This window comes from Harpia harpyja, chromosome Z, assembly GCF_026419915.1.
Source record: "Harpia harpyja isolate bHarHar1 chromosome Z, bHarHar1 primary haplotype, whole genome shotgun sequence".
NCBI classification, from domain to species: domain Eukaryota; kingdom Metazoa; phylum Chordata; class Aves; order Accipitriformes; family Accipitridae; genus Harpia; species Harpia harpyja.
The window spans coordinates 25,248,588-25,274,684 of record NC_068969.1 but is presented as its reverse complement, the minus strand read 5'-3'; the positions used below and the strand labels follow the sequence as shown (position 1 = coordinate 25,274,684).

Genomic DNA, 26,097 nt, shown 5'->3' with positions numbered 1-26,097 from the left:
AAGTCAGAGATCACTGATAAAATCTGGCATTTCCTCTCTTTATGTGCTTTTTTTTTTTTTAAAGACCACAAAAGACATTGTTCTCAGATGTCTTGTTTGGTGGCCTTCGTGAGGACAGTGTGAGGAAATCAAAGCTGAACAGCAGCTGGCAATGATGCCACTGCTAATTTTTACAACAAAGTCTAGTGGGTAGCTTTAATATGAGTGGCTGGTATGACTCAGGGAGGGGAGACCACACTGAGTTGCATTCCCTCCTGTGACTGATGCTGGGAACGGCTAGAGCTGTGCAATTTCAGATGGACAGGAAGCACATAGTTTGAAGTCACAGCAGGAAAACCAGCTAACAGGCAGGACACCTTATGGCTGTAACACAGCGAATGCATCTGGGAAGTAACAGGCACTAAGAGCCCTGCTGATTTTCTGGGATATCTGGACTGGCAAAGTGCTCACTCTTTTGCCTTGTGCAAAGGGGGCATCTAGGGGCCAGTCTAGAGAACTACTGGCCTCCATGCATAACTGCAACTAGAGGGAATGCAGAACTTCCTTCCCAAATTGCTGTCCTGGCCTCTTGCCAGGAGACTGGCGATTGTGTGTGATGGAGCTAGACGAAAATGAAAGCATTCACATCTCTACTGTGGGTGACAGACTTCTGCATTTTCCAACATGCAAATCATCTAAGCATCCCACTGTAGAGATGAGCATAAACACGCTTACTTTGAGCAACCTATGCCCACACTACACGCGCTAGAGTGCCTAAACTAGGGCAGACATGACAAAAAGACATTTCATATTGTCCTATGTGATCTAGGATTGAGCAGCTTATGGCAAAGTCAGAAACTACTTTGAAAAATTTTCTGGCCACTTAGCTCCTTCTCAGTCACAGTCCTAACCATGGATCTACACTAATCATCCCACTGAATATGTCCCAACAGTCAATTTTGTTCCTGGTCAGAAAATTACCAGTTCAAATCAGTAGTGGGGAAAAGCAAACATTCATAAAGTGAAGCTTTTCTCCTCTGATCCAGAAACAGCTTGTTTCACTCCCTGCTGTGCATGGCATTGACTGCTCTGCTGTATTTCATTCCACAGCTCTTGCTCGGAAAGGGATGACTGGTACAGCTGCATCAGCAGACACATCCCAGATGACTACAAAGCTCACAACACTTCCACTTTCCACAGCAGCGTGGAGGTAAAAGGCGGCCAAGTCTTTTAATGCTTGAAAGGGGAAGGGGGAAGGGAAAGAAATAGAGAGAGGAAAGGAGGAGGATTATAAAATGCAGAGTTCCTAGCGGCAAGAGTTCTTACAATTTTCATTTAAACCAGTATGCCAAGCTTAAACAATGAAGCTCATTACAGCTCATAGGCTACCTCTGAAATGTTAATCACACTCTGTGGTCTTTGCTTAAATAGGAGTTCTTCTGGAAGAAGACTGTTTTGTCCTAAAGGGTAACTATTTTGGATGAACTAAAAATAGCTACAAACTTCATAGATTTTAAGAAAACAAAACTACCCATTAGTTACACTAATATCATAAACATAATAAAGTCACTGCCAGTACAAACCCCACCAGCAACATTCTAATTGTACCAGCACAATTGACGTATACTATTGTTATCTCATTAATTTCAGTTGTATTGCTCCCAGTTAAGAAGGCAAAGAATGCATCTGACAAAAAATAAAAATGCTATTTTAGGTTATGTAGAACCCCAGTTTTACTAAATAAGACTAATTAGGGAAAAAAAGAGTGCTGGTGAGGCCACACCTGGAGTGCTGTGTCCAGTGCGGGGCTCCTCAGTAACTTTCAAGGCCAGGTTGGATGGGGCTCTGAGCAACCTGATCTAGTTGAAGATGTCCCTGCTTATTGCAGGGGGGGTCAGACTAGATGACCTTTAAAGGTCGCTTCCAACCCAAACTATTCTATGATTCTATGATTTCCATTCTTGGTTCATGAGATCATTGCACCCATGACTTCACTTTTCTTTCCTAGCCTGTATCATCTTACAATTTCACAGAGTCTTTCATTCAAGAGCATGTTAGAAACTCATAGGCAAAGATCACACAGTTCCTGAAATGGAGCTGCTTCTCAAATACAACAGTTGTTATTTTAATTCAGTGTTTCTGTATCCTCTTACAGAAAGTAATTTCTCATCTCAGTTTGTGTGCATTTTTAAGATTGTGTACTAATGGTGCTCTCAGAAACTGTCATTAGGAACCAGTAAGTACCACCTGTGACTGTGGGGTTTGTGATCTGGACACATGTCCTGAGAGAAATGGGCTGGCAATCCCTGTCCTGTCCAACAGAGTTCTCTCCTCATGTTATCCTGGGTTGCAGCTTGCAATTTAATTCGGTGGTTCTGCTTTACCATAGCTTTATAAAGTTAGGTTATTGTTTGCCCATAAAAGGGTTATTCTTTACAAAACCACACTGAAAGGTACTTCACAGACACCTAAAACCAAGGTGCCCAGAGGAAGGATAATGGTATCCTGGGCGGCATTAGGCAAAGCGTTGCCAGCAGGTCGAGGGAGGGGATCTTTCCCCTCTACTCGGCACTGGTGAGGCCACACCTGGAGTGCTGTGTCCAGTGCTGGGCTCCTCAGTACAAGAGAGACATGGAAACCTTGGAAAGAGTCCAACGAAGGGCCACAAAGATGATGAAGGGACTGGAACATCTCTCCTGTGAGGAAAGGCTGAGGCAGCTGGGACTGTTTGGCCTGGAGAAGAGAAGGCTCAGGGTGGGGGGAGATCTCATCAATGGATATAAATACCTGAAGGGAGGGTACAAAGAAGATGGAGCCAGGCTCTTCTCAGTGGTGCCCAGTGACAGGACCACAGGCAGTGGGCACAAACTGAAACACGGGAGGTTCCCTCAAACATCAGGAAACACTTTTTCACTCTGAAGGTGACTGAGCACTGGCACAGGTACTGCCCCCGGAGGCTGTGGAGTCTCCATCCTTGGAGATATTCAAAAGCTGCCTGGACATGGACCTGGGCAGCTGGCTCTAGGTGGCCCTGCCTGAGCAGGGGGGTTGGACCAGATACCTCCAGAAGTCCCTTCCAACCTTAAGCAGTCTGTGATTCTGCGATTTAATTTTTGAAGACTTCAGAAAATAAAAAATTAATTCAAAACACAAAACAAGATTTTTCCTTCTGGCCTGGAGGTAATCTACTTTCAAATATTTAACAAGAAAAAATTAGAAATTAGTTAGCATAGCAACCTAAACGAAATCCTTTTTCAACAAATGAAAAAATAATTTCTTTTGCAGCTCTGCTTCTGATGTAAACCCTAGAAATTTGGATTAATTTGATTTTTCTGTGTTTAAATCCTATTTGTCTGCAGAAGCCTAATTTCCTCATAAGAAACCCTCCTAACAAACAGTCCTTCAAAAGCACAAGAGCTTGCGCTACTTGTGCCGAACACTAAGCTGCTGTGAACTGACAGTGAGGTACCCATAATACTTTGGTACTGAACCTGAAGTATACACAGCTTCTCAGCATGGCTTATTAGGTTGGGTTCAGTTCCACATGGACTGTGGCTCCCTAGGCTTGGAGCACAGGCACCGGTACAACAGGTGCAACATGGTGCATTCCAAGAAACAGGAACAGTGAATATATTTTCTAAAGCTGCTTACATATATTCAGATCAGCCATGGAAATCATGAATCAGATTTGGATTGTGTGTGGGTAAATTAATCTCTGGTTTTACTGTTTTCTGTAGTCTCTCTTCCCCAATCATAGAACTGTCCCAAGGCATAATGACATAAAGAGTTCAGGCCCTTTTTGATTGAAAGCTATAGAGCTTTTGACAGATATTATTTCAAAAGCTGTTAATAAAAAGATGGCTTTAACTCATGTTCTTACCTGCAATTTGCATATGCAATGAATCAGATCCTTGTCTGATGTGGAGGAGAGTCAGTGCCTGACCAATAATAGATCTACATGGATTTTTACCACTTGTGACTCTGGCTGTAACGGCACCATGTACTGATTAGCCACAGTCTTTCAGTGCTGAAGCAGCTGTATCTCACTTACAAGGTGCATTAGGAATTAGAAAATTTGGGGACCTTAGCAGGTGAAGGCAGATTGAAATGAGAGGAGAATTGTATGTGATGGAGCAGAGCTGACTGAGTGGACTTTGGAGGTGTGGATGCTTCTTCATTTTTTTTCATTGTTTGATTTTAAGCTAAGGGAAAGACTTGGAATACCCTTGGGAGAGAGGCCTCCTACTTTGGTACCTGTGTCCCATGTCATGATGTGCATGAACTGTGGCTGTGACTTTACCCTCACTTTGAGGCGACACCATTGCCATGCCTGTGGGAAGGTAAGAGCTGTACAAGCTTCTCAGGGAGGCTTTATTTACACACCTCTAGGACACTGGCTGCCACTGCTTTAACTTCAGCAGACTTGTAGCAACATCAAGTCCACAATTTGACTTCTCACAGAACCTGTTAGTGCTCTGCTAAATTAGGTAATTAGGTTTCTAATGACTCTAGTAGAAATAACAGTAACCTTCCCTTGAGGGTCAAATTAATTCCCAAAGGCTAGTAGTTGAAGGCTTACAAGATAATTGTTGCTGAGTCCAGTCATTATATCTGATATACAGCTACCTCTAGAGACAATGAAGCAACACACTAAAAATATAGGCTCTGGTCTGAACCAGAGCAGTAGCACATCTAGTCCATGTCCTGTCCCTAATAACAGCTGGTAAAATTATCTTCCAAGAAAAGTGAAGAAACTCAGCAGTAGAGCATGGTTTGGTCAGTGACAAAAGGGAAAGTTTCCTCTGTGCTCCACTGAAGAGCTGCTGCCTTTTGCCCTAAAGCCAAGAGGACCTATAAGCTTTCTTCGTTTTGTCCCTTTATCACTGACTCTAGAGATTCGTTTATACACATAAACCTGCAGTCCTGTTTTAAACTATGGCTGTCTTTTAGCCTCAGTAATATTTTTTTTTTTATCAAACTACCAGTAATTTTTGCTAGCGTGAAAAAGCATTTACTTAATCTTTTTTCTAATTCCACAGAGAAACTCAGTCTGTACCTACACAGGGATAGCAGGAACTTGCAAGCTTGCTTAAGAAAACAATGTTACTAACAAAGCTATGAAAACAGAAGTAATATTAAAGTGGTCTTTCTGTGATTCACTAGTAGGGAAGGTTTAAGTTCCTGGGGAGATGGGCACAGCAATAGTGTGCAACTAAATACAGTGATCAGTTCTGCTTGGCTTACAACAGTGTAAACCTACAGCAATCACATTTCAGTCAGTAGACTTACCCTGCCAGCCACAGTTTTAGGAGAGTCATATCTGGTCCACTATCCATCTTCCTCTCCCAACTGACTCAGAGGATTCATTTTGCATGTGCATATATATAAATTTAAGTTACATTTATGTGCATCTCTCCTTCCTGGAACAGATTGTATGTCGAAATTGTTCAAGAAACAAGTACCCTATGAAGTACCTCAAAGATCAAGCAGCCAAAGTCTGTGATAGCTGCTATGTGGAACTTAAGAAAAGAGGTAAGATTCCTTCATTCTTGGCAAAACTGACAAACCCATTTCCTGCCTGTATAATGGGGAGGGTTTAGGATCTGCCTGCCATGTTGGGTTTTGCTAAAGAGGGTTTCTCATTCCAAGCACGAGGCATGTGTATTGAGGTCCCAAGAGTGCCAGGCTATATGGCAGCTAAAACTGTTTTAGCAAGCCAGATTCTCTGAGGGCTCCCCTGGCCTTTTGATACACAGAGTAACAATAAAAACTATGTCCTTTGAGGAGCCGCTGAGGACATGGAGTTTGTCTAGTTTGGAGAAAAGGAGGCTGAGGGGTGACCTCATTGCCCTCTGCAGCTTCCTAAGGAGGGGACATGGAAAGTGAGGTACTGATCTCCTCTCCCTGGGAACCAGTGACACTGGACGCGTGGCAATGGTTCAAAGCTTTGTCAGGGGAGGTTCTGACTTGACATGAGGAAACATTTCTTTACCCAGAGGGTGGTCAAACACTGGAACAGGCTTTCTAGAGAGGTGGTTGATGCTCCATGCCTGTCAGTGTTTAAGAGGCATTTGGACAATGCCCTTAATAACATGCTTTAACTTTTGGGCAGCCCTGAATTGGTCAGGCAGTTGGACTAGATGATCATTGTATGTTCCTTCTGACTGAACTATTCTATTCCATTATGTAATTATAGGTGATAGCTCTTCCCTCTCATTTATAACGAATTATCCATTGAAGTAAAACAACGGCTTTACAATTCTACGCTGTCCTCATCCATGTTTTAACTTTTACAAAAAGAAATGCTGCAGTAAAGTGCAGAGTCACTAAGAGCTTTTCTACACGGGGAGTTAATCTGGTTACAGATGAAGGCATGAATTCAAAGCAGAAGAGCTACTGACTAACTAGAACTCTGTATTACTGTCCTACTATAGAAGTCCCTTTTCTGATTTAAATACATATTCAAATCAAAGGTAAAAGGGAGGGCAGGCGTTACATATATACAAACAGAGAATGAACAGGAAATAATGTTCTTGCACAACTATTCACATAGACAGTCTCTAAAAGTAGGCACATTATATTGTCAAGGATAAAAAGGTAGGGACAGATGAAGTTTAGTTTTTCCATCCTGATTAAAGAAATTCACACTAGCCAAGCAAACACATGAACAGGTGCTGTCACAACAGCCAAAAAAGGATCCCCAAGCCACTGTGCGTCCAAGAAATGGTAACTCAGATTTGTACTAAACCAATGCGGTGCTTTACTAAGAGCTTCCAGACAATGTATGTTGCCAGAAGTGAGATCATGAAGATACGAACTCAGACAAGTGGGGTTAATGGAGATTGACAGAGACAGAATAACTGTCTCCCATGCAGAACTCAAAGACAACGGTCCATACCGAAAGAATGTGCCATTAGTGAATCTATCCTGCAAAGGTGTTACAGAACATAGAGGGGAAACATGGGAAAGCCATTTGCTTAATGCTGATTTTAAATTAGCAGAAAACAAGCTGTGTTTTGTGCTTTGTCAGCTTTCTTGCAGGCTTCTTTCAAGTAGCTGTAGGTTATTACCATTAACCTAGGATGCTATGAAATCCACCCATGTAGTCAGAATTAAAGGGGTGACTTGAAAGAAAAGCTAAAATAAAAACCAGCTATGGAGGAGGCATTACATTTTCCTTAGTCTGAATGTTCTTAATCTTGCAGAGCGGCCACTAAGTGTGAGCTTCCCTCCAACTTCATCCAGGTGTTCAAGCAGTGCCTTCTCCTCTGTCTTCCACAATATTCATTATTCATCTTTTAAGAAACAGAAGAAGATTCCTTCAGCTCTTATGGAGGTAGGACCAGGCTGCCTGAGAAAGGCAAGAAACTGTAGAGAACTGTGTGCTCATACTTCAGCAGCTATGTTTATAACTTATTCTGTGTGCAGTGGGCTCGGCCCATGCCCTGGTCTACTTTCATCATGCAATTATTTTTTTCTGTTTTTCACAATGATGTTTAAAATACAAAATACTCTGAGCTCTGAAAATACCACAGCAGCTTCTTGAGTCCACTGAGAAACCCAATTAGAGCAGTGTACTTTAGTTTGCTCATTAGCCTGTGAAGTCTTTAGAAAACTAAGATGACTTCAAGGTACTAGACAGTACAACAAGGCAGATCACAGACAATGACGAGTATCATCAGAGCATGATACACTGTTGACCAGTTACCTTTTTTGACAAGACCCTTACTTCTGAAATCTTACTTTGATTTCAAGAGAATTAAAATACCACTTACTTAGGGAACAGACTCTAGTCCTTGGCAATCAATTCAGGAGCATACATGTTTAATGAGGCACTTTCCCTCCAGCTCAAACCAAACTATTTCAGATCAAATGGGTAAAATCTTGATCCCACCAATGTAAACAAATAAAATTCCCACCAATTTCAATGGGGCCAGGATTTCTCCAGCTATATTAGTTTTCTTTCCAGGAACAAGGTGCCAATCATGTTGATATAGCCTCAGTAGCGAAGTTGCCCATTGAATTCAAGCACAGTAAGGTACTTTCACTGAAATCTGCAGGTATTTATTGTAATATTAAAGAGAATAGGGTGCAAACATCTTGCTGAACTCATTGTACAGTCGAGACACTGGAATTTCTTGAGGTTTGTTTATGCTGAGGTGAAACTGAGCCAAAGATACAAGCACGTAATACAAACACACAAACTGAACACTGAAAGAACCGGCAGGCAAAATTTCAGCCCCATTAGGAAAAAAGCATTGCCTTTCTATCCACGAGGAGGCAGCATATGTTTATTAATATGAACTGTCTCACAATAGCACTGTTCCTTAACTTTTTCTAACTTGTTTTACCCAGGTCCTGGAGCATTTCTGTTCTGCTGCAAAACACTGCTCTATTACTGCTCAGTCTTCTCTTCTGTCAGTGCTACAAAAGCTGGTTTTGAATCTCTGCCCTTTGTTTCTAAATCCAATACCGCTGCAGTTTACTACTGTAACTAATAACGTACACTGCATTGTGTGTGTGTGTTTATAGTTACATCTACTCAAAATCTGGATCTTTAAGAATATTAACCACTTAGATCTCAAAATACTTCTGTGAGAGGGGTGACTTCTCAGAAAATCTATTTCCCAAATGAAACCAAGTCATAGTCAAGTGATTAACATAAATTGATATAAAACTATTGCAAAGTCCTAAATATACCCACATCTTAAAAGTGTTCAGCCACAAGACTGTAATTCCCTTTTGCAAGCATGTACTTTTAATATACAAAAAAAGACCTGCGAAAAGGGACAAGTTAGGCTTCTGAGAACGTAACTGTAAACTTGCTGACCTCTGTAATAACTCAACTGCATATTTTCCATCAGAGTTACTGAGAACTAAGTTTATCCAGAAATCTTCAAACAGTTAAAAAGAACTGTAATACCATGCTTATATTTTTTCTGTCTCAATATTTTTAATGGTCTACTTATGGTTTCATGGACATAGACCTGGTTGTCTGGTGTGATGCAAACATGCATAATCAGGAGGGGAAAAGCCTTTGGTGTTACAAATCCTGATTTCTCCTACCCTGCTCCAGGTGGCAGCCTCAGGAGAGGGAGCTACCATCAGTGGTTACCTCAGCAGATGTAAGAGAGGCAAAAGACACTGGAAGAAACGCTGGTTTGTTATCAAAGGCAAAGTCCTCTACACCTACATAGCAAATGAGGTACTGTGCAATTTGACTTGAAATAGTTTCCTATCTGAGTTCCCTTCTTTACTCCCTACAGGCAGCACAAGTAGATGTGATAGGTATAAATGGCAGTTCTCACAACTACCTGCCTTCTGAGACCTGGTCCTAACAGACTGAGTCACCAGGGAGCTGTCCTTAGCTGAGGGATGAGCCACAGCCCTAGCTGGGCCTTGGCAGCCCTCTTCACAAACTGCCCTTCATTATTTAACTTCTTGCTATTAGTGCTATTATAAACTGTCAGTCACTGTGAACCTTAGTCTACATATTTACACCTAAAGACTTCAAGGTCCTTAGGCATTCTCTGGTGCACTTGGTAACTGCCAGATATTTTGTAGATAGATGGTGCTATGATCCATTTCTGGTGGGCAGGAGAACCTTCTAGTTTTGCAAGTATAAATAGGATGTATTTGTCCTACTATTGCCAACAGGGAAAGACAGGAGGCAGTCTGAAGAGGTGATAATAATGCCTTGTGTATTGGCTTGTAAGCTCCTCCTTACAGCCAAGGAGGTTGGATATCAACTAGATAATTTTTCTGTATTTTGTCTCTTCCCAGTCCCTTTTCTTATTTTAATTTCTTCTCCTTTGTGAATAGCTGCAATACAAGTAATGGTTATAACTGACAGATTTCATAAGCAGAAGCATAAAAATTCATTTTGCTGAAGAAAGGACACAGAATGCAAGAACTGTTGTAATAGCAATATTTGGTACTTTAAGCCTTCAGAACACTTTGCAAACATCAATTATTTAAACTTTCATCACCACTGTGATGATCACATGAAGCAACATTATCCCCTTTAAACAGATGAGGAGATTGAGGCACAAAAGAGTTCACGATTTGGCCAGCAATTCATACCATTAGCATCAAATTCCGTATCCAATACATTTACCTTAGCTCTGCTAACCTTAAAAGTGATCATTTCTGGTTCAACAATAGGGAAAAAGCAACAGATGGCTAATTACACTTTGCATTCCCAGCTTGCAATTCAGCTTCTAAAAGCAGAGGCAAAGGCAACATACACATATAGAAAACATTAGCTAAATACAGTGAGCAAAACTGCAGCTATCAGTAACAGGTAAACTGCACTTCAGTTAAGGCTTATTGTTCCCTTTAACTTGTACAAAGCAGTGTCTGGCAAGCAAAATTCATGGATGTTTCTTGGGAGTAAATTAACAATTAATTGCATTACTGCTCAGAAATTTCAAAGCAGCATTTTGGAAAGCAAGTGTGCTGTTTGAGACAGTGCAGATTTCTAAAAAAGTTGCTAGTGCTATGAAAGGAAATGACAGGGTACCAAAAAGACTACTACTTGCACTCAGCAAAAAAATGGTTGAAAGGAACATAACTGGGAGTGGGTCTCAGGCTTTCAGAACTGCTGCTATACTGTCCCATACTCTCAGTAACCTCTAGTTTGCCTCCTGGATCATCATGTCAAAGACAGACATTAAAGTAATGGCTAATTTGACCTTTATGGCCATGTGGATGATCATGAAGAACTGGACTTTCAGAGGTAGTGTTTGAGTTCAGGACTAAGACTAGATAAACATGTGCAGTACACAGGCACTGCTCTTGTTTAGGCAAGAGCCACCAGTCCAGCAAAAGATTCACACTATTGCTTTTGCAGCCCTGTCAGAGAGGGGTTGTATCATTATTTGGTTTTGAGAAAGAGCCCTCAAACTGTTACAAGCCTTCTCTCTAAATTTTGGTTCACTTCTTGTTTGCTTTCAGGACAAAGTTGCCACAGAAAGTTTGCCTTTGTTGGGTTTCACCATTGCCCCAGAGAAGGAGGAAGGAAGCATGGATACAGTTTTCCATCTCTACCACAAGCAGACTCTCTTTTATAGCTTCCGAGCAGAGGATAACAATTCAGCACAGAGGTATGGGGGTAGACTTCCACACTAGCTAGTGTGCAGGTCCAAAAGCTTATGTAGGGCTTTTCCCTCTCCATCACTTCAGAATGCCTTTATAACAGAGGAAACAAACAGCTTTCAGAGTGTTGATTAAGCACAAATGCATGTGACTGGCCTGGGTTAAAAATCAACCTGGTACTTTTCAGTTCCTTCAGGAAGGAGAATATGCTCCCTTGTATAGGTAAAGAGGAGGCTGAGTCTCAAGAGTTATGCCTAGAAGTCGGTCAAATGTGATTACTGTACAGAAACTTCTCTGATTTATGTGTTCTATTTATCCATCTCTCAGTTTCCTCATTGACAAATAATTGTTTAGATTTCCCATTCTAATGCTACTGCTTCCACATAATAAAATAGTCATGAAATTACATAATAAAAATGCCAGCATCTCAAGACACACAGGGAAGTAAGTGAGTGTTTATGGCAAGTTTTGTTGCTTTTAAGCATACTTCAGTGGTTTCATCTTTCCTTTTCTAAGACAGCACTTGTACCATCTTTGAGATTTTACAATAAATTCCTGGTAAAGATTGTACTAGAACACAAGAGTCCTAGTACCCAATTCCCTGTTTTAATCACAAAACTATAGTTCCTCATTAGAGCTGGGATGGCAAATACAGTCCTCTTCAGGCTTTACATTCTTAAAAATACTTGTTTTTCTTAAAATACATATGTTCTTAAAATGCATATAATTTTACATGTACCACTTTTTCCTTCCTGCCCTTTTTAGGTGGATTGAAGCCATGGAAGAAGCATCCATATTATAGCAGCTATCACTCAATGGACTTGGAATAAATTCTCAGATTTCTATACATTTCCAGCAACCTTCTTCTGTCTTACAAAACTGCAGTGTATTTCAGGCAAACTGGCTACATACACTGGATATGAACTGTTTCCAGATTGCTCTTTTTGCTTCCTTCTTCTTACATCCACATTTTTGCAAATGGAAACTTCAAAGTAGAGAATATTTATGGTGATCTTTATGTCTGTGCAAGTTCAACCTGTACTATAAGCTTCTCCTCTGATCCCACAGTAAACTAAGTCTAACATCAAGGCAAGAAAATACATGGAAATACTGAGTACAGTAAGTAACAGGCTCTAGAGCCCTGTCATATTTCATTGGGTTGGTTTTGATGTCTACCATGAAGTGAGAAACAATGTAGTAAACAACAAATGCTCATTTAAAGCACTTTATTTTTATTGAACTACAGCTTCATTTTTTTATGTTTCTAAGGAGTTCTGTGGCCTGATTTATTACTCATGCATTAATAAGTGCCAGCATGAAATTATGCCCTGCGTATGCTAAATTGCTTCCACAGAAAATGAACGAACACCACATTTAATTTACCTGGTCTACCAACACTTCACTGGTTATGATCCAAGATAATTACTTACGATCAATTTATAATTTTACACAGATCACTGTAGAATTTATGTTAAAGGGTTTAATTTCATACCACTGCAGTACTTTGAAATGCACTCCAGTAGCTCTACAAATCCAGACGTTGAATTATATCACTTCTCCCTAGATACTGCATCAGACTCAAACCCAAAGGTTATTTTTAATTTATTATAAAACTACAGACAGTTTTTATTTAACACTAGTCTACCTAGTAGTGTTAAGATTTTTATCATCTATTTAAATAGTCTATTTTCAAAGCTCCTGTTGTTTCTGCTGTTCTTTTTATGAAAAATGTCATCAAAAGTTTATTCCATATAACCAGCACACCATTTGAAATATGTTGGTGGGCTCAAATGCACTTGTCTGAACCTGCTCTGCTGGAGTGCTTTGGAACTCGTGAGACTAACTAAATGCATCTTACATCAGACTGCTCTTGTGCACTACATCTCCAGGGCTGGATTCTCAGCAGCCAAGTATCTGTACGACTTCAAAGATGCTGTGCTGCTTTACACCAGCTGAGGATATAGATCTCTGGAGTTTGGGGTTTTGGGGTTTTGTTGTCTTGGTGTTTTTTTGTTTTGGGGTTGTTTGGGGTTTTTTTAGTGTTTTGTTGTTTTTTTTTTTTTAATAAAGAAGGTTGAGAAGTGGTGTTCTAATCATTGCAATAAAATGGTTTTGTGTCCTATATTTGCCATAATATTTGACTGAGGAATAGAATGGCATTTATGATTAAAATATATCTTTGTATAAAAATACCTTGTTCAAGAATTTACTTACATTAAAATATATTGGGGGGGGGATTTTTATTACTTTCATTTTTCCCTTTCTTCAAGAAACTTAATGGATATCTGAATTTTTGACCCTAACAAACTCTTTAGAAGTGTCCGTATTTTTAAAGGTCTATAATATGTATCCAAATTATAAAGGTAGTTCAATTTGTCACCTGGAAAAACAAGCTTAAAAAACCCAAACACACACCTACCACTAAATAAAAATATAGTTGGTTTGGGTTTTTTTTGATACATCTGAGTCTGATAGTTTCGTAAAGCATAGATTATCATATGCAAACAGAAACCAAGTATGAGAAAAGTAAAACACTTGTATTCTTTAGTTAATGTATGAACACCGACGTTAACTCTCTGTTTCATGTTAGAACCGTGGCCTTGCTACCAATACACTGTAAATGTTTATCCCCCCTTAAAAACATCTTGCACTGACAAAAAAAATAAGAGAATGTTGAATAGAGAGTCAGATCTCTAACCATGGTCCCAAACAAACTGCACTACAGAACAACAGTATTATGAAGATTTAGGTGCTGACATTTAATGACTATTGTATGAAGTTTTCAGTTATAAGCAGGAAATGAATACATGAAAATATTTTGTTGTAAAAAATAAGATACAGTGCTATTAAACATTGTTTTAAGTAATGTGGAAAAATAAAAGAGCAAAACATAACTGCAGTTCTACAGGCTTTTCCTTTACATTATTTTTACCTTCTTTAATTCTAGCTTTGCAGTTCCAGTTACTGTTAACAGACACTTACCTATTAACCAGTTCTCTGACAAACTAAGGAAGACCATCAAATCAGAAGATGATAGTGGAGGCCTTCTGGTAGAAACAGGATTTAGACCTAATTGCTACGATGAAGTGTTTCAGTCCACACTGCATTTACTTCCTGTAAAGCCTGCCTACCAGTCAAACCTACTTCAGTTACAGATATAAATGGTCTCAGTACGGCACAAAGAAAGAGAAAAAAAATGAATATGTCCTCACAATTTCAGTCCAACTGTTAATCTAATTTGAGCAAAGCTAAGCACCAGGGACTGAAATTATCTTCATTTCAGAGTTAATCCAGTAATCAACTTTTAGAAAATTTTAACATCTTAGAATAGAGGTATAGAGATACTCAGTTTACTATATGCCATTTACTTACAAACAGCTCTTTCTTCCTAACTCGTAGCTAGTATTACTCCAAAACAAAGATTTTGTTCCACACCTACACAAATGTTTCAAAAAAAATTCAGTAATAAGTCACAATGTACTAGCTACTCAGTCAATAGCTCAGATGCAAGCTGCTCGCAGTTGTTTCAGTGTTTTTCTCCTTATTTTCCTAGTTAGTGAAAAGCACTAGAATTATCAGCCACTATCTGCAACTACTATTTAGATCTTACAGTATATGCCTAGTTAAAATCTGTTTTTTAAACAGTTATTTTTCCAAATCAAAGTACAAGTCATTCAGAGTTTGAGAGTATTGAGACATGACAAGATCCCATGCCATTTACATGAGCACTGCTGGTCTAGCCCTGAGACTATGACCCTTCCTGAGCCAAATCTGTGTTGCTTTTACAATTGATGAGAAACACACAGCTATGAATACAAACCAGGTTTTTCCTGTTTGGATGCTACCTTGGTACCAAAGCAATAAAGACTACTTTGGCTGCAACCACATTCAGTGAATATCACTGCTTGTGAAGGTAAAAAAAGCACCAATACTCAGGGAGGGGAAAAGGTATTCCCTGTCACTTTGTGAACCCCCTACATGCTACACTTCAAACACTAGTCTAACTTCACAAGTTACTTGGGAACATAACACACAAACTACTATGTATTAAAAACAGTGAGAACCTTTAGTCTGGATAACACTGAGACACCACTTTTGATCAAGTTTTGACAAAGCTTCTAGACTGCAGGGCAGGTTTACAATCCCTTTCAGAGAGACCCAAGTAAAATAAAATCTTTAAAAAAAATTGATCTTTCATAAAAGCTGTTACACAAGTATTCTGAATGTCTTACTTTTCCACAGAATAACAACAAACACCATGAAACCTTTAAAGTGCCCATGAAACAGCACTGTCATTCTTTACCATGCTTTCTTTATATTATTATTACTAAATGACAAGGGGTTTACATTCTTTTGATTAGTTTAGTAGCTTTTTTTCCCCAAGAGAAGTGTTGCAGCTTGTTTCTAATCTATATGCTTTGGAAAGGCATGGAATACACTTTACATAAACATGCCCTGATTTTTTTCATCTTTTTCATCTTTTTACTTGTAGTATTACATTTTTGTGTCCTTTCCTTGCTCCTCTAAGTTAAAAGAAACTGGATGACATTTTAAACTGCCTAGTAGTTGTCTATATTTTCATTTCACATACCATATGCCACGTTATTAACTGCAGTACTTGCCAGCAGACAAATGTGGTCTTAAAGAAAGAACCACAGGAACTGGAATTACTTTCTATCCATATTGTCAGTTCTTAGCAGTCAGGTCCTGCAGTAATAATTGAGTGTGTCATACTGAGAGGTCACTTCAGGTGAATTTTGGGGCAGGGTTAGGATTTTGCACTGCTCTTGGTTTTCACAGTCTTCAATGTATAGCAGTTGCATATTGTTCTTAAAACTGCGTTTTACAAATATTAATGAATAAAAAATAAATTTCCCTATATGAAATTTATTAAATAAAATTAAAAACTCTTTCTAGCTTATTTTCTGCAAAATTTCACTTCAAAGTACAGCTACTACATGATGAACACCAATGATTTCTTGGATCAACAAGTTTTATCTCCTACAGTCAGAAACACAATTCTCACGAGCAGCAGAGAGCAAAACAACTAAATAAGTACAACAAGAGTACACAGCCACCAGACTTCACCCGGATCTGAACCATACACTCTCCCAAACTACACTGAGGTGTCAGGTACATTATACTCTTCCATATTCCTGCATGCCTTCTAGAATTTTTTGCCTTTCTTCTGATCTGTCCAAAAACAACTGCAGCGTGCTGACAGGCTTAACAGAGCTACAGTCAGTGTGGGACTTCACTACTGAGCAAGTTCTCAATATAAATATCCAGTCACTAATACAAGATGATGTAAATCAGAAAAAAAAAAAAATATACACACATATAAAGTCTGCTAAATCCATCAGCTTTCACAGCACTTGGTTCAGATTCCTAATGTTCCATTTCAGTGCCCAATGATCTATTTTTCACCACAGTGGCAAGAAAGAGTAATTCTGAAAGCATTTAACCACATTAAAAGAAACCTTAATCCAACTCTGGATTGTCACGAATTTGTATTTTGCCTCAGAAATCTTGAATCTGCTGTGCATGTTCATTAGAATGAAATAAATCTTTGCTCTACCACATAATTGCCTTCCTTTGTAGATATACTTTTTTTTTTTTTTTTTTTTTTAAGATGCACCTTTTACTCACTGGAATGGTCCCCACTGCACAAGCAATACTTTAATTCTGACCACCACCTGAGCATCGTGAGTGCAAGGAATCATTCTTCCCTCTTGCCAGAATAAAACAGCATGTCATCAGCTAAATAACTGCATTTCCAAATAAACCAGTAAAACTGTTCAGAAGTCAGGTTGAAGTGAGATTTTTCTGCAGTTGACAAAGCCTAGAGCAGACAGCAAGCTCACTTTTACTAAGAGACAACTATGGAGAAATGAGGGGAAAAAAGACCCAGAGGATGGAGATCACTAGTTTCCCTCAGCACTGTCCAGCCATGTACCAACCTGAACACAAGGCACAAGGACTCGTACTTCAAAAATCATCTACTAACACTTAAAAAGAGAGATTTAAATTGAATGTGGCATTAACAAGACCAAACTGTTTACACTGTTAAAACCTTCTCAGTCACTCATAACTGTTGACTTCTTCCATGCTACATATCAGCTTTGCTCTTAAAATTTACGTTGAAAGTTTCTGGAAAATTCTGTGAAAATTTTTAGCACCTGAAATGACAACTTATTAAAAAAAAAAAAATTAAAAAAAAAAAAAAACCAGAGCTCTACAATAGTGTCAATCCCAAACATTTAAAACACATGAAAAACATTAAATCCTGCTTTTATTTTGTACTTCTTGGCCTGCCCTGACTTTTGACCCCCTTTATAGTCCATTATGTACTTTTACCACCAATACCATCACCATGACTAGAGAGAGGGTTTTTGGCCTATGCCATAGGTAGTCTTACAGCCCACCTTTGCATTGCAATGGTTCTCTCCTTCCACATCTAAAACATCCTTCCCTCCCTGTAACTGTGCACATCTCCCAACTCACCTCTGGTCTATGGTGAATTCAATTCATTCTCCTGGGCAAGGAGCAACTTCCACAGGGTGTCTTCCCTCCTCTTCTTGAGTGGCAGCTTTGCAGCACATTTTTTCTTCTGAGGCAGCTATCCCACAAAGGGGAAGAGCGAAAAGGTCCTCGTTATCAGCCGGAGAGTTTGAAAAAGACCACCACTAAAATCCTTTCTGAACTATGGCTGGGAGCAGTTGAATGCTTCCTCACAGGAACCACTGCCCATGGAGAGAAGCCCACGCTCCTGACAGGAACCGCGGCCCGTGGAGAGGAGCCCATGCTCCTGACAGGAACCGCGGCCCGTGGAGAGGAGCCCACGCTCCTGACAGGAACCGCGGCCCTTGGAGAGGAGCCCACGCTCCTGACAGGAACCGCGGCCCGTGGAGAGGAGCCCACGCTCCTGACAGGAACCGCGGCCCTTGGAGAGGAGCCCACGCTCCTGACAGGAACCGCGGCCCGTGGAGAGGAGCCCACGCTCCTGACAGGAACCGCGGCCCGTGGAGAGGAGCCCACGCTCCTGACAGGAACCGCGGCCCGTGGAGAGGAGCCCACGCTCCTGACAGGAACCGCGGCCCGTGGAGAGGAGCCCACGCTGGAGCAGGGGAAAAGTGTGAGGAAGACAGGGCAGAGAGGAGCTGGTGTGTACTGACTGGAACCCCCCCATCCCCCATGCACCACTCTGAGGGCTGGAGCAGAGGGGGAAGTAGAGGAGTCAAGAGAAGGAGTGAAACTGAGCCTGACAGAAAGGTGCAGCAGGGTGAAGTGTTGTTTTAATTTTTGGCCTTCTCACCATCCAAATATCCTAATCTATTTTAACTGGCAATTAGTTAAATTAATTTTCCCCAAGTCAAGTCTGTTTTGCCCATGACAGTAATTGGCAAGTGATCTCTCTGTCTTTATCTTGACCTACAAGCTTTTTCATCCTATTTTCTCCCCCTGTCCTGTCAAGGAGGAGGAAATAAGTGGCTGGGTCAGCATCTGGCTGCAATCAAAGGTCAACTCACCAGTAGACAGATTTAATTCTTTTCTTTGCTGCCAGTATAGCTATTAACCTTTACTTGTAGAGTATCTCAGTTCTCTTTGATCTTTTTCACCTCCAGCATCTTCTATTGATTTTCTCTCCAGTCATAGCTAAAGCCTAAAAGGACCTATACGAGCAGTTTTTACTAACGCTCTTTTAGAAGTCAGTGTATATAAATTTAGCAAATTTCAGCATTATCTAATACAATATTGCTTATTAAATAAGTTAAGGGCACACAGTATAGTTCTATATTTCACTGAAGTTATTGCAAGAACTGCAGCAAAATTTGTCCCAATCTTGATGCAGCTTTCTTCACTGCACTTTTTGTTGCCAACCTCAGCGAGCATGGTACAGCTGCACAGCAAGCAGGATTGCATGCTGCACCAGAGCTCAGAGTAAAACTGCTGCAAGGCCTTCTCTTGGTGGCAGAAAAAAAGGAAGAACAAGGAGACAACTCTTCCTGTCCTCTAAACCTTTCCTCAACTTTCCAAGCAGGAAGCAGAGAGGAAGAAAGCAGCAATTCATCTCTGGCTCTAGCATTTTCCATTCCTCCTTTCAGTCAGAGACTTGTTGGTAAGTAGAACAAGAGGAATTTGTGAAAAGGGAATGAAAGAAGATGGACAGCAACTAAAAGAGACACTAAAGAATATATAAACATTTGTTATCTTTAATTTGGTGTATCACACAGAATTTTGGAGTTTTGGTGGTTTTCAGCTATTAACTAACTTTAAATAAGCCCACAGGCAAGACATTTGTCTCACTAGAGCACAGGCAGTACGTTTGTGTCAGCTACTTCTAAAGGCATCCCAAAAAACAGCAACAATAACAACAGCCTATCACTATCACAACCAATTACTTGTGAGGTGCAAATTTAACATTTACAAAATTTCAGTAGTTATGGAAATTAGTACAACACTACACAACAGAACTCAGAATTTGTTCACTATTTTTAAACACAAGAAACAAACTAAATCACACACTCAGAAGTTATGAGATACCAATATTTTTATTTCCATAAAATCATAATAGTATGAACACATGTACTTTTAACTTATGATCACTGCTGCCCCCTCCCCCAAATCCTCACAGCTATGAATGTATACCTTGGAACATTTTTGCAAGATAACACTAAGCAATCTTATTTGGTTTATTTTCAAATTACTGTGCAAAACATTCAACACAGTATCTGCAGGCTTTGCTTAATAGGATATACAATTCTCATTACTGCATTTTCGTTTCCAGTACCACTCAGATAGAGGAAAAATACACCTTTAAAGCATTTCTGTATATGTTGCCTTCCAGCAATGTCAGTAACTGATTCAGTCATTGGCAACATTCAAAACTATACAGAATTTTGCTTTTAACAGACTAGACCACTGGTCTAAGTGCAATATCCTACTTCTCAAAGTATCTCAGAGCTTAGGCTTTAACAAAGAAATAGAACATGTATGCTCAAAAGCACAATGATGTAAACAAAAACACCCTTTCTCTTGACCACTAGATCAGTTAGGCTCCAAAGCAAGAAACCTTCAGTGCAATGTCCTGCCATAGAAAAATTCTCACAATGCACAAACTCTGAAAGAGGAAGCCCTGCTGAAGCAGGCTGTACACTCGGGTACACATCCAACAAGGTGAAGAAATAACATGCTTAGAAATTATTGTCAGTGCACACCTGCTTTATGGGCATAGCATCCCAGTGATTGCTGGTCCTTTCCATTCTACTCCATTATGCCACAGCAATCCTTTCACAAGTACACGTACATTTGGTTGCCAATATATACTGTATTATCAAGAAAATCCTTCAGAAACCAAAAATACCAGTTTATGGAAGCAAGGGTTTTCATTTTTCCCTTGAGCTACCAAAGATTAATAGATATTGAAAGGATATTGCAGATCTTTAATTGTGCAGGTTTACCTAAGAATCTTTGACAGGACTTGTGGGGCCTTCAGACATGCATGTTCCTACCTCCAGTCTTTCCTCACACAAATTGCAAACTTACTTTGAGGAGAACTCTGTTCGTATAAAAAAAAAAAACCAAGGTAGTGACAAGTCAGAGGTACATTCTTAAACACAACACTAGGGGCAGAACACTTTAAAAGGCCAAGAAATAATAGCAGTAATTACACAGGCAGGAGAAGCAACCTTCGTAGCTAGGCCACCTGGCTGACTGTTGTACAGCAGAAGGGCACAGAGCATACAAGGTTATTGCTGCAGCGCCTATGAGCCTCAGAGTGCAGAATCACATTAGTTTTCGATGCATAAAACCAGAAGAAAGACAACCTATGTCAAAAGAGGTTACGACATGACTAAGACAGTATAGATGGAGGTGAGCAAACCAGTAAATAAGCTGCACTATAGAGTCTGTCCCTCTAATTTATCAGTTCTAAGTCAACTGGTAAATTCTCTCATGCACCAAGACCACTGACAAAGCTTTGTCGTAATATCTAATGTGCCTTTGCCCAAGGCAGTTAAAAACAAAGAAAACACCACACCCCCCAAGCACACTCCTCCACACTTCCAAACATGAAGTAGTGAAAAGGGTTGAGAAGGTTTGTTGTGGGAAAATGACTTATCTGGTAATCAATTATAGAGCAACTACTACAGAAAACTGAACAAAAGCCAAAACACAAACACCTAGGAAAGCTGTTATTGTGAGTCCTTGAAAAGCCCTGGCTTTCCCTATGCATCAACTGAAAAGCTCAAAATTTCAATTCACTCCAAATACTGACAGCCAGAGATCATAAAAGAAGAAAGGAACAGGTTAGCAGTCAAAAGCTACAGAAATGCTGGACCTCCCTGTTAAGAGGTGTGGGCAAGAGAATTTGCTAGTGAGCAGAAGCAAATGAATTTAAAATATATTTTATTATCAAGGAAAAATAATACACTATTTCACCGAAGAGCTCAAAACAGTCATCACTATAAAGATTTCTATACAAAGCAGAAACTTAACTGAAAGCATCCTAGTCTACTTCCTCCCCATTCCATATATTTTGATGTTCCTGCTCATAAAGATAACTCTAAAAATCAAAAGCATCTTTATTCATGGTGGGATTCTCCTCTAGCTTATTCAGCAAGTGACAATCCATCACTGAACAGTGCACAACTGAACGTAACCATTGGCAAGAAATACTAGGCCTTGTCAGAGAATTTTCTCACCACAAGGTTGAAATACTTTTCTACCCAACCATGAACACAGCTGGTGTGAAAAAAATAATTAAAAGATAAAAAATTGATTAATATTCTGATGAAAACATTTTAGGATAGCAAATAAAAGACAAAACTAAAGATTCAGTTTAAATTTGCTTACAGCAGTGATCCAACAGATACACATCTCAAAGTTTAAAGCCAGACTAACAGCATTTATTCCCTTAAGTGTACTTCACTTTAAAAAAGGTGGGCTTTTTTGCCAAATCCTCTATTTAAAAAACACGCTGTGCTCATAGATGCTGCTCCATCAAGTCATCATCCTTGATTTATAACAAGGAAAACATATTCCTACCCTAATATCTAACCTACTTCTACAGTAAGGCTATTATGAGAATTTTGAAAATCCTGAAAGGTATCTGTTACAAAAATGTATTTACATTTTAGTAGTGTGTTTTATGAAGTAAAAAAAAAAAAAAAACAAAAAAACCCACACCAAAACTATCTGCTTATGAAGGTATGTGCATGTCCGTATTTTGAGAATTTTAAAATTCTTCATATATTTAACATTACAGTAGTGAACAAACACCCAAGACATTTTTTGAAACATTTTCATTTGTGTTGCAAACCCATCTGTACATCATGTGCTTTAATGTTATTAACTGCAGTTTTGTGACAGTAAGGCTGTAATTCATAGGCATAGCTCTTAATTTCTCATGTCTTGCCACAAATAGCCAGTTTTAACAAAAAAAAACAAACAAAAAAATCAGGGTGCTGACTGTGAACCTCTCAGACAACAGCACCTCCTGTTTAAGTGATTATTGTCTTCAGCTGCTCTCTCTTCCACACATTTCCTTTCAGGAGCTATTATCACTTCACATCTTCCAGTTTTGCTGCTCAGCTGACCACTCCTCAAGTTAGCTTCTGTCCAGACTTAAGAGAAACTTACTGGAAGTAAGTATTAAGACCATTCTGATAGGGGTGGTTAAGAAATGGCTACACACAGTTACGACAGTGCATCAGGGTCACCAGTCAATGTATGCTACCCTCAGAAAGCGATAATGAGCACTGAAAGGTGGCAAGCTCTTAAACCACCTTGGCTGCACCCAAACCTGGCTCATCCCTACAATAGCCCCTTTGGAGGCAGAACATGCCTCACTTACAGCCAGCTCTGCCGGGAAAGCCCTAATCAATGACACCGACTTTACAAAATGAAGGAAGAACTCAGGACTGTCTGGCCGTGGCCTTTGTGAAAGCCACCATCAACTGCAAGCCTACCTTTGACTCTGCATCTTTAGTAAGAACCCAGATAGACACGGAACACAGCACCGACCTGTGCACATAACAACCACCTCCAACCAACTAATTCAGGCTGCAGAGGAGCCTCGCGAGCGAGGGCTACCAGGGGCTGCCTATGGAGAGGGGCAGCATCTTCCCCCCACGGTTTCGGAAGGGGGAGCCTGGGCAAGGGCTGGGCTCCTCCGGGCTCAGGTGCCTGCCCAGCGCCCTCTCCCGCCGGGGCGCAACGACAGCCCCGCACAGGCCTCCGGGCCCGGGGCCGCCCCCTACGTGCGCAGGGGACACCGCCGCTGCGGGCGCAGCCGGAGGGAGCGGGCCGGAGGCGCGCTGCCCGCCCGAGCGTCGGCGCGGAGGCTCCGAGCGGCTCAGGTAGCCCCTCCCCCGCCGCCGTCCCCAGCCCCGCCCCGCGAGGGGGATGGAGGGGGCCGCGGCCGGCCTGGTGCTGGGAAGAGGAAGCGGGGAGACGCGCTCGGGCGGCGGCAGCGGCGGGCGGGGTCACGAACTCTGACCTTTCACAGGGGCACGGCACACAAAACAAAACACCACCACCACCCCCCCCCGCGCGGCCCTGTAATACAAACCCGGCCCCCCCCCTTCCCCTCCGCGGACCCCGTTACCCCCTCACCGCCGCCGCCCTCACGGGGGGAGGGAGGGCCGCCGCTGGGCACCGTCACCCCACACCGGCCCGCCTGGGCCCGGGTCAGGGTCACCGCCAGGGCACGTTTGGCGCCAATTCCTGAGGTAAAAATCGTTTTTTAAAATTGAGGCGGCCCGGGTGGGTTTCTTTCTTTGGGGCCAGGAAGAGGGAGGGGGCATGGGGAGGTGGCATCGGGGCCCTGTTCGGGACACCCCCGCGAGCGGCAAAGGGGAGGGGTAACGCTCGGTTTAAGGGGAGGGGGGATTTTAAGGCTCCGGTATTTTGCTGGTAAGCGAGAGCCGGCCGTGCTGTAGGCTGGCCTACAGCTCCTGGAGACAGAGGGGGAGAGAGAGAGAGAGAGAGAGAGAGAGAGAGAGGACCATTGTGAGGTGCTGGGTCGATCCGGTGCGGGAGGTCCCGTTGCGGAGCCGCTGGGCTGGAATGTGGGCCGCCTGAGGTCGGAGCTGGTCCGGTCTCGGTGAGAGCAGTCTGCTGTCCGGGGGGTCGCAGGGGCGATGGTCGCGGCGATGACGAGCTCGGGACACGGACACAGAGAGAGAAGATGGAGTCTGAGCGGGCGGAGGCGGCGGCTTGAACCCGACCCTTTTACCTTTGCCACCGGGAGGGCGGAGGGGAGGGGGCGGCGGGTACTTTGCATACGGGGCTGAGACCGCCGCCATCTTACCGGCCGCTTCCCTACTGCTATGCCCGGGCCCCTCATAGCCTGACATAAGGATATACCGGAGGGGAGGGGGAGGGGGGCCTAATGGCGGCGGCAGCAGCCCCGCCTGGGACTTGGCCGCCAGCCAGCGCCGCCATCTTGTGCTTAGTCGCGTCCCTCGGGTGTTTTCTCTCTTACTCGAGAGGTGGGGCCACCGGCCTTACGGGCGGTTCCCTCAACCAATCGGTGGCGTGTGTGGGAGTGCTGCGTCTTCCATGAGGTTATTGGCTGAAACGAGAGGCGGGAGGGAGGGGTGTGGTTTCATGGCGCGGGGGGCGGTAGCTGCCCCAAGACGCGCCAGTAGCGGGCTGGGCGGGGGGTCTTGTGTGTCGGCGGGCCGCGAGGGCGCCGCAGCCAATGGGGGCAGGCGGCGAGCGCGGCGGGAAAGAGGCTGCCCTCAGACGCGGCTCGAGCCAGGTGGCGCGGGGTACAGCGGGTCTGAGGTGTCGGGGCTGCTCCTGGCCGGGGCTCGGACCTCGTTATTTTCTGTCGTATCAATTGCTGCAAGGATTCCTACCGGCTTCTTGCCACAGTGACAGTGCAACAGGGGTTCCCGGCAGAGTCTAACCTGCGAGTCCCGCCTTTCCTGTCTCCCCCAGACTCCTGCTGAGGAAAAGGGTGCTGGCCTGCCGCTTGATATAGCTGAGTCAAGCACGCAGTGTGAAGAACACCGTTTCCTTAAGACAAAGGAACAAATTTCAATAAGCTTGAATTCGGCCTTTTGCCACGTCATCTTACTAGGGCCATACCCATAGAGTATCTCAAATGGAGTGTATGACTTTCTTCTGAGATTTCGCTGCAACTTAGGGAGAGAGGATGGTTTTATGCCGTATTTTGGACAGCAGCATGTCTACGCGCGCTGAGTTGGCTGCCACCCTATTGCATGGGAAATATTTTCCTGGTGCTCCAGGTGCCTCCTTGCAGTTTTTAAGTTCCATCTTTTTTGTTGGTTTGTTTTGGGGATTTTTTTTTTCCTTATGAACTTTGCTGCTCAAGGGTTTTGCTAGGAAGCTGGTTCTGCCTTGTGTCACATTCTGCGAGTCAACATCATTAACAAGCTTACTTGGCGTGGCTGTGTATGGTCTCTGGGCTTCCGGTTGGATTTGATCAGCTAGCCTCAGCTTATTGCTGTTTTGGGAAGATGGAAAGTACAAAAAACCTTGGTGGATAACAACACCAACAGCAAATCTCTCAGAGCCGCACCACAGCAAAGACTGCATTGGGTCTTAGAAGGGTATTCTTATGAACAAAATACCTCATCTTCAGGGCTTCCTTCATCTTAAAGCACTGAGACAACAGCATGTTATGAACATATGGTTATCTTCCTTGCTGAACATAAAAAATGAATTTAAAATAAGCGAAACACTGAAAAGGAATTACTGAACAAATGAGAAACCATCTACAAGCTGCAACATTAAATGGGTCTGGTGGAAACAGTTCGTAAGCTTGCTGTGCAAGTTGAACACTTGAATAAAAATTACAAGCTGTATGAGGAACTAGCATAAATATGATTTCCATAGGGAATGTCTCAACTTTGATTATGCATTGTTACAAATAGTCTTCCATTGACATATGCAAAATAGTTTTCACATTTAATTTACCACAATATGATTTAATCTTTTTAGCTTAATGAATTTTGACATTTTCAACAATGTTAGCTTTGTAGAAGTTGC

The 26,097-nt window shown here is 41.9% G+C and overlaps 2 protein-coding genes and 1 long non-coding RNA gene across 10 annotated transcripts in view; 2 read left to right on the top strand and 1 right to left on the bottom strand.

Annotated features, from left to right (window-relative positions):
• FGD5 (FYVE, RhoGEF and PH domain containing 5) overlaps positions 1-13,970 on the top strand; it is a 117,079-nt gene extending 103,109 nt beyond the window's left edge. For all 4 annotated transcript variants that reach the window (XM_052776689.1, XM_052776686.1, XM_052776688.1 and 1 more), the window contains exons 15-21: positions 1,090-1,189; positions 4,182-4,319; positions 5,409-5,511; positions 7,185-7,315; positions 9,056-9,184; positions 10,936-11,084; positions 11,842-13,970. In XM_052776689.1, the coding sequence (XP_052632649.1) occupies positions 1,090-1,189; positions 4,182-4,319; positions 5,409-5,511; positions 7,185-7,315; positions 9,056-9,184; positions 10,936-11,084; positions 11,842-11,878 (787 nt within the window). In that variant the 3' untranslated portion in view covers positions 11,879-13,970. The remainder of the gene's footprint in view (positions 1-1,089; positions 1,190-4,181; positions 4,320-5,408; positions 5,512-7,184; positions 7,316-9,055; positions 9,185-10,935; positions 11,085-11,841) is intronic.
• A 5,299-nt stretch (positions 13,971-19,269) lies between these two features.
• Positions 19,270-23,284, bottom strand: LOC128137080 (uncharacterized). The gene is made up of 2 exons (XR_008233546.1): positions 22,717-23,284; positions 19,270-22,678 (listed from the first exon to the last, which is right to left on the bottom strand). It is a non-coding gene; the product is annotated as an uncharacterized LOC128137080 (long non-coding RNA).
• A 384-nt stretch (positions 23,285-23,668) lies between these two features.
• The window catches only part of NR2C2 (nuclear receptor subfamily 2 group C member 2), a 41,858-nt gene continuing 39,429 nt past the window's right edge, over positions 23,669-26,097 (top strand). For 4 of the 5 annotated variants that reach the window (XM_052777718.1, XM_052777719.1, XM_052777722.1 and 1 more), the window contains exon 1: positions 23,669-23,807. The gene's annotated coding sequence lies outside the window, so the exon portion shown is untranslated. Of the gene's footprint in view, positions 23,808-24,087; positions 24,182-26,097 lie in introns of those variants that run through there. The other variant, XM_052777721.1, reaches the window with a different exon arrangement.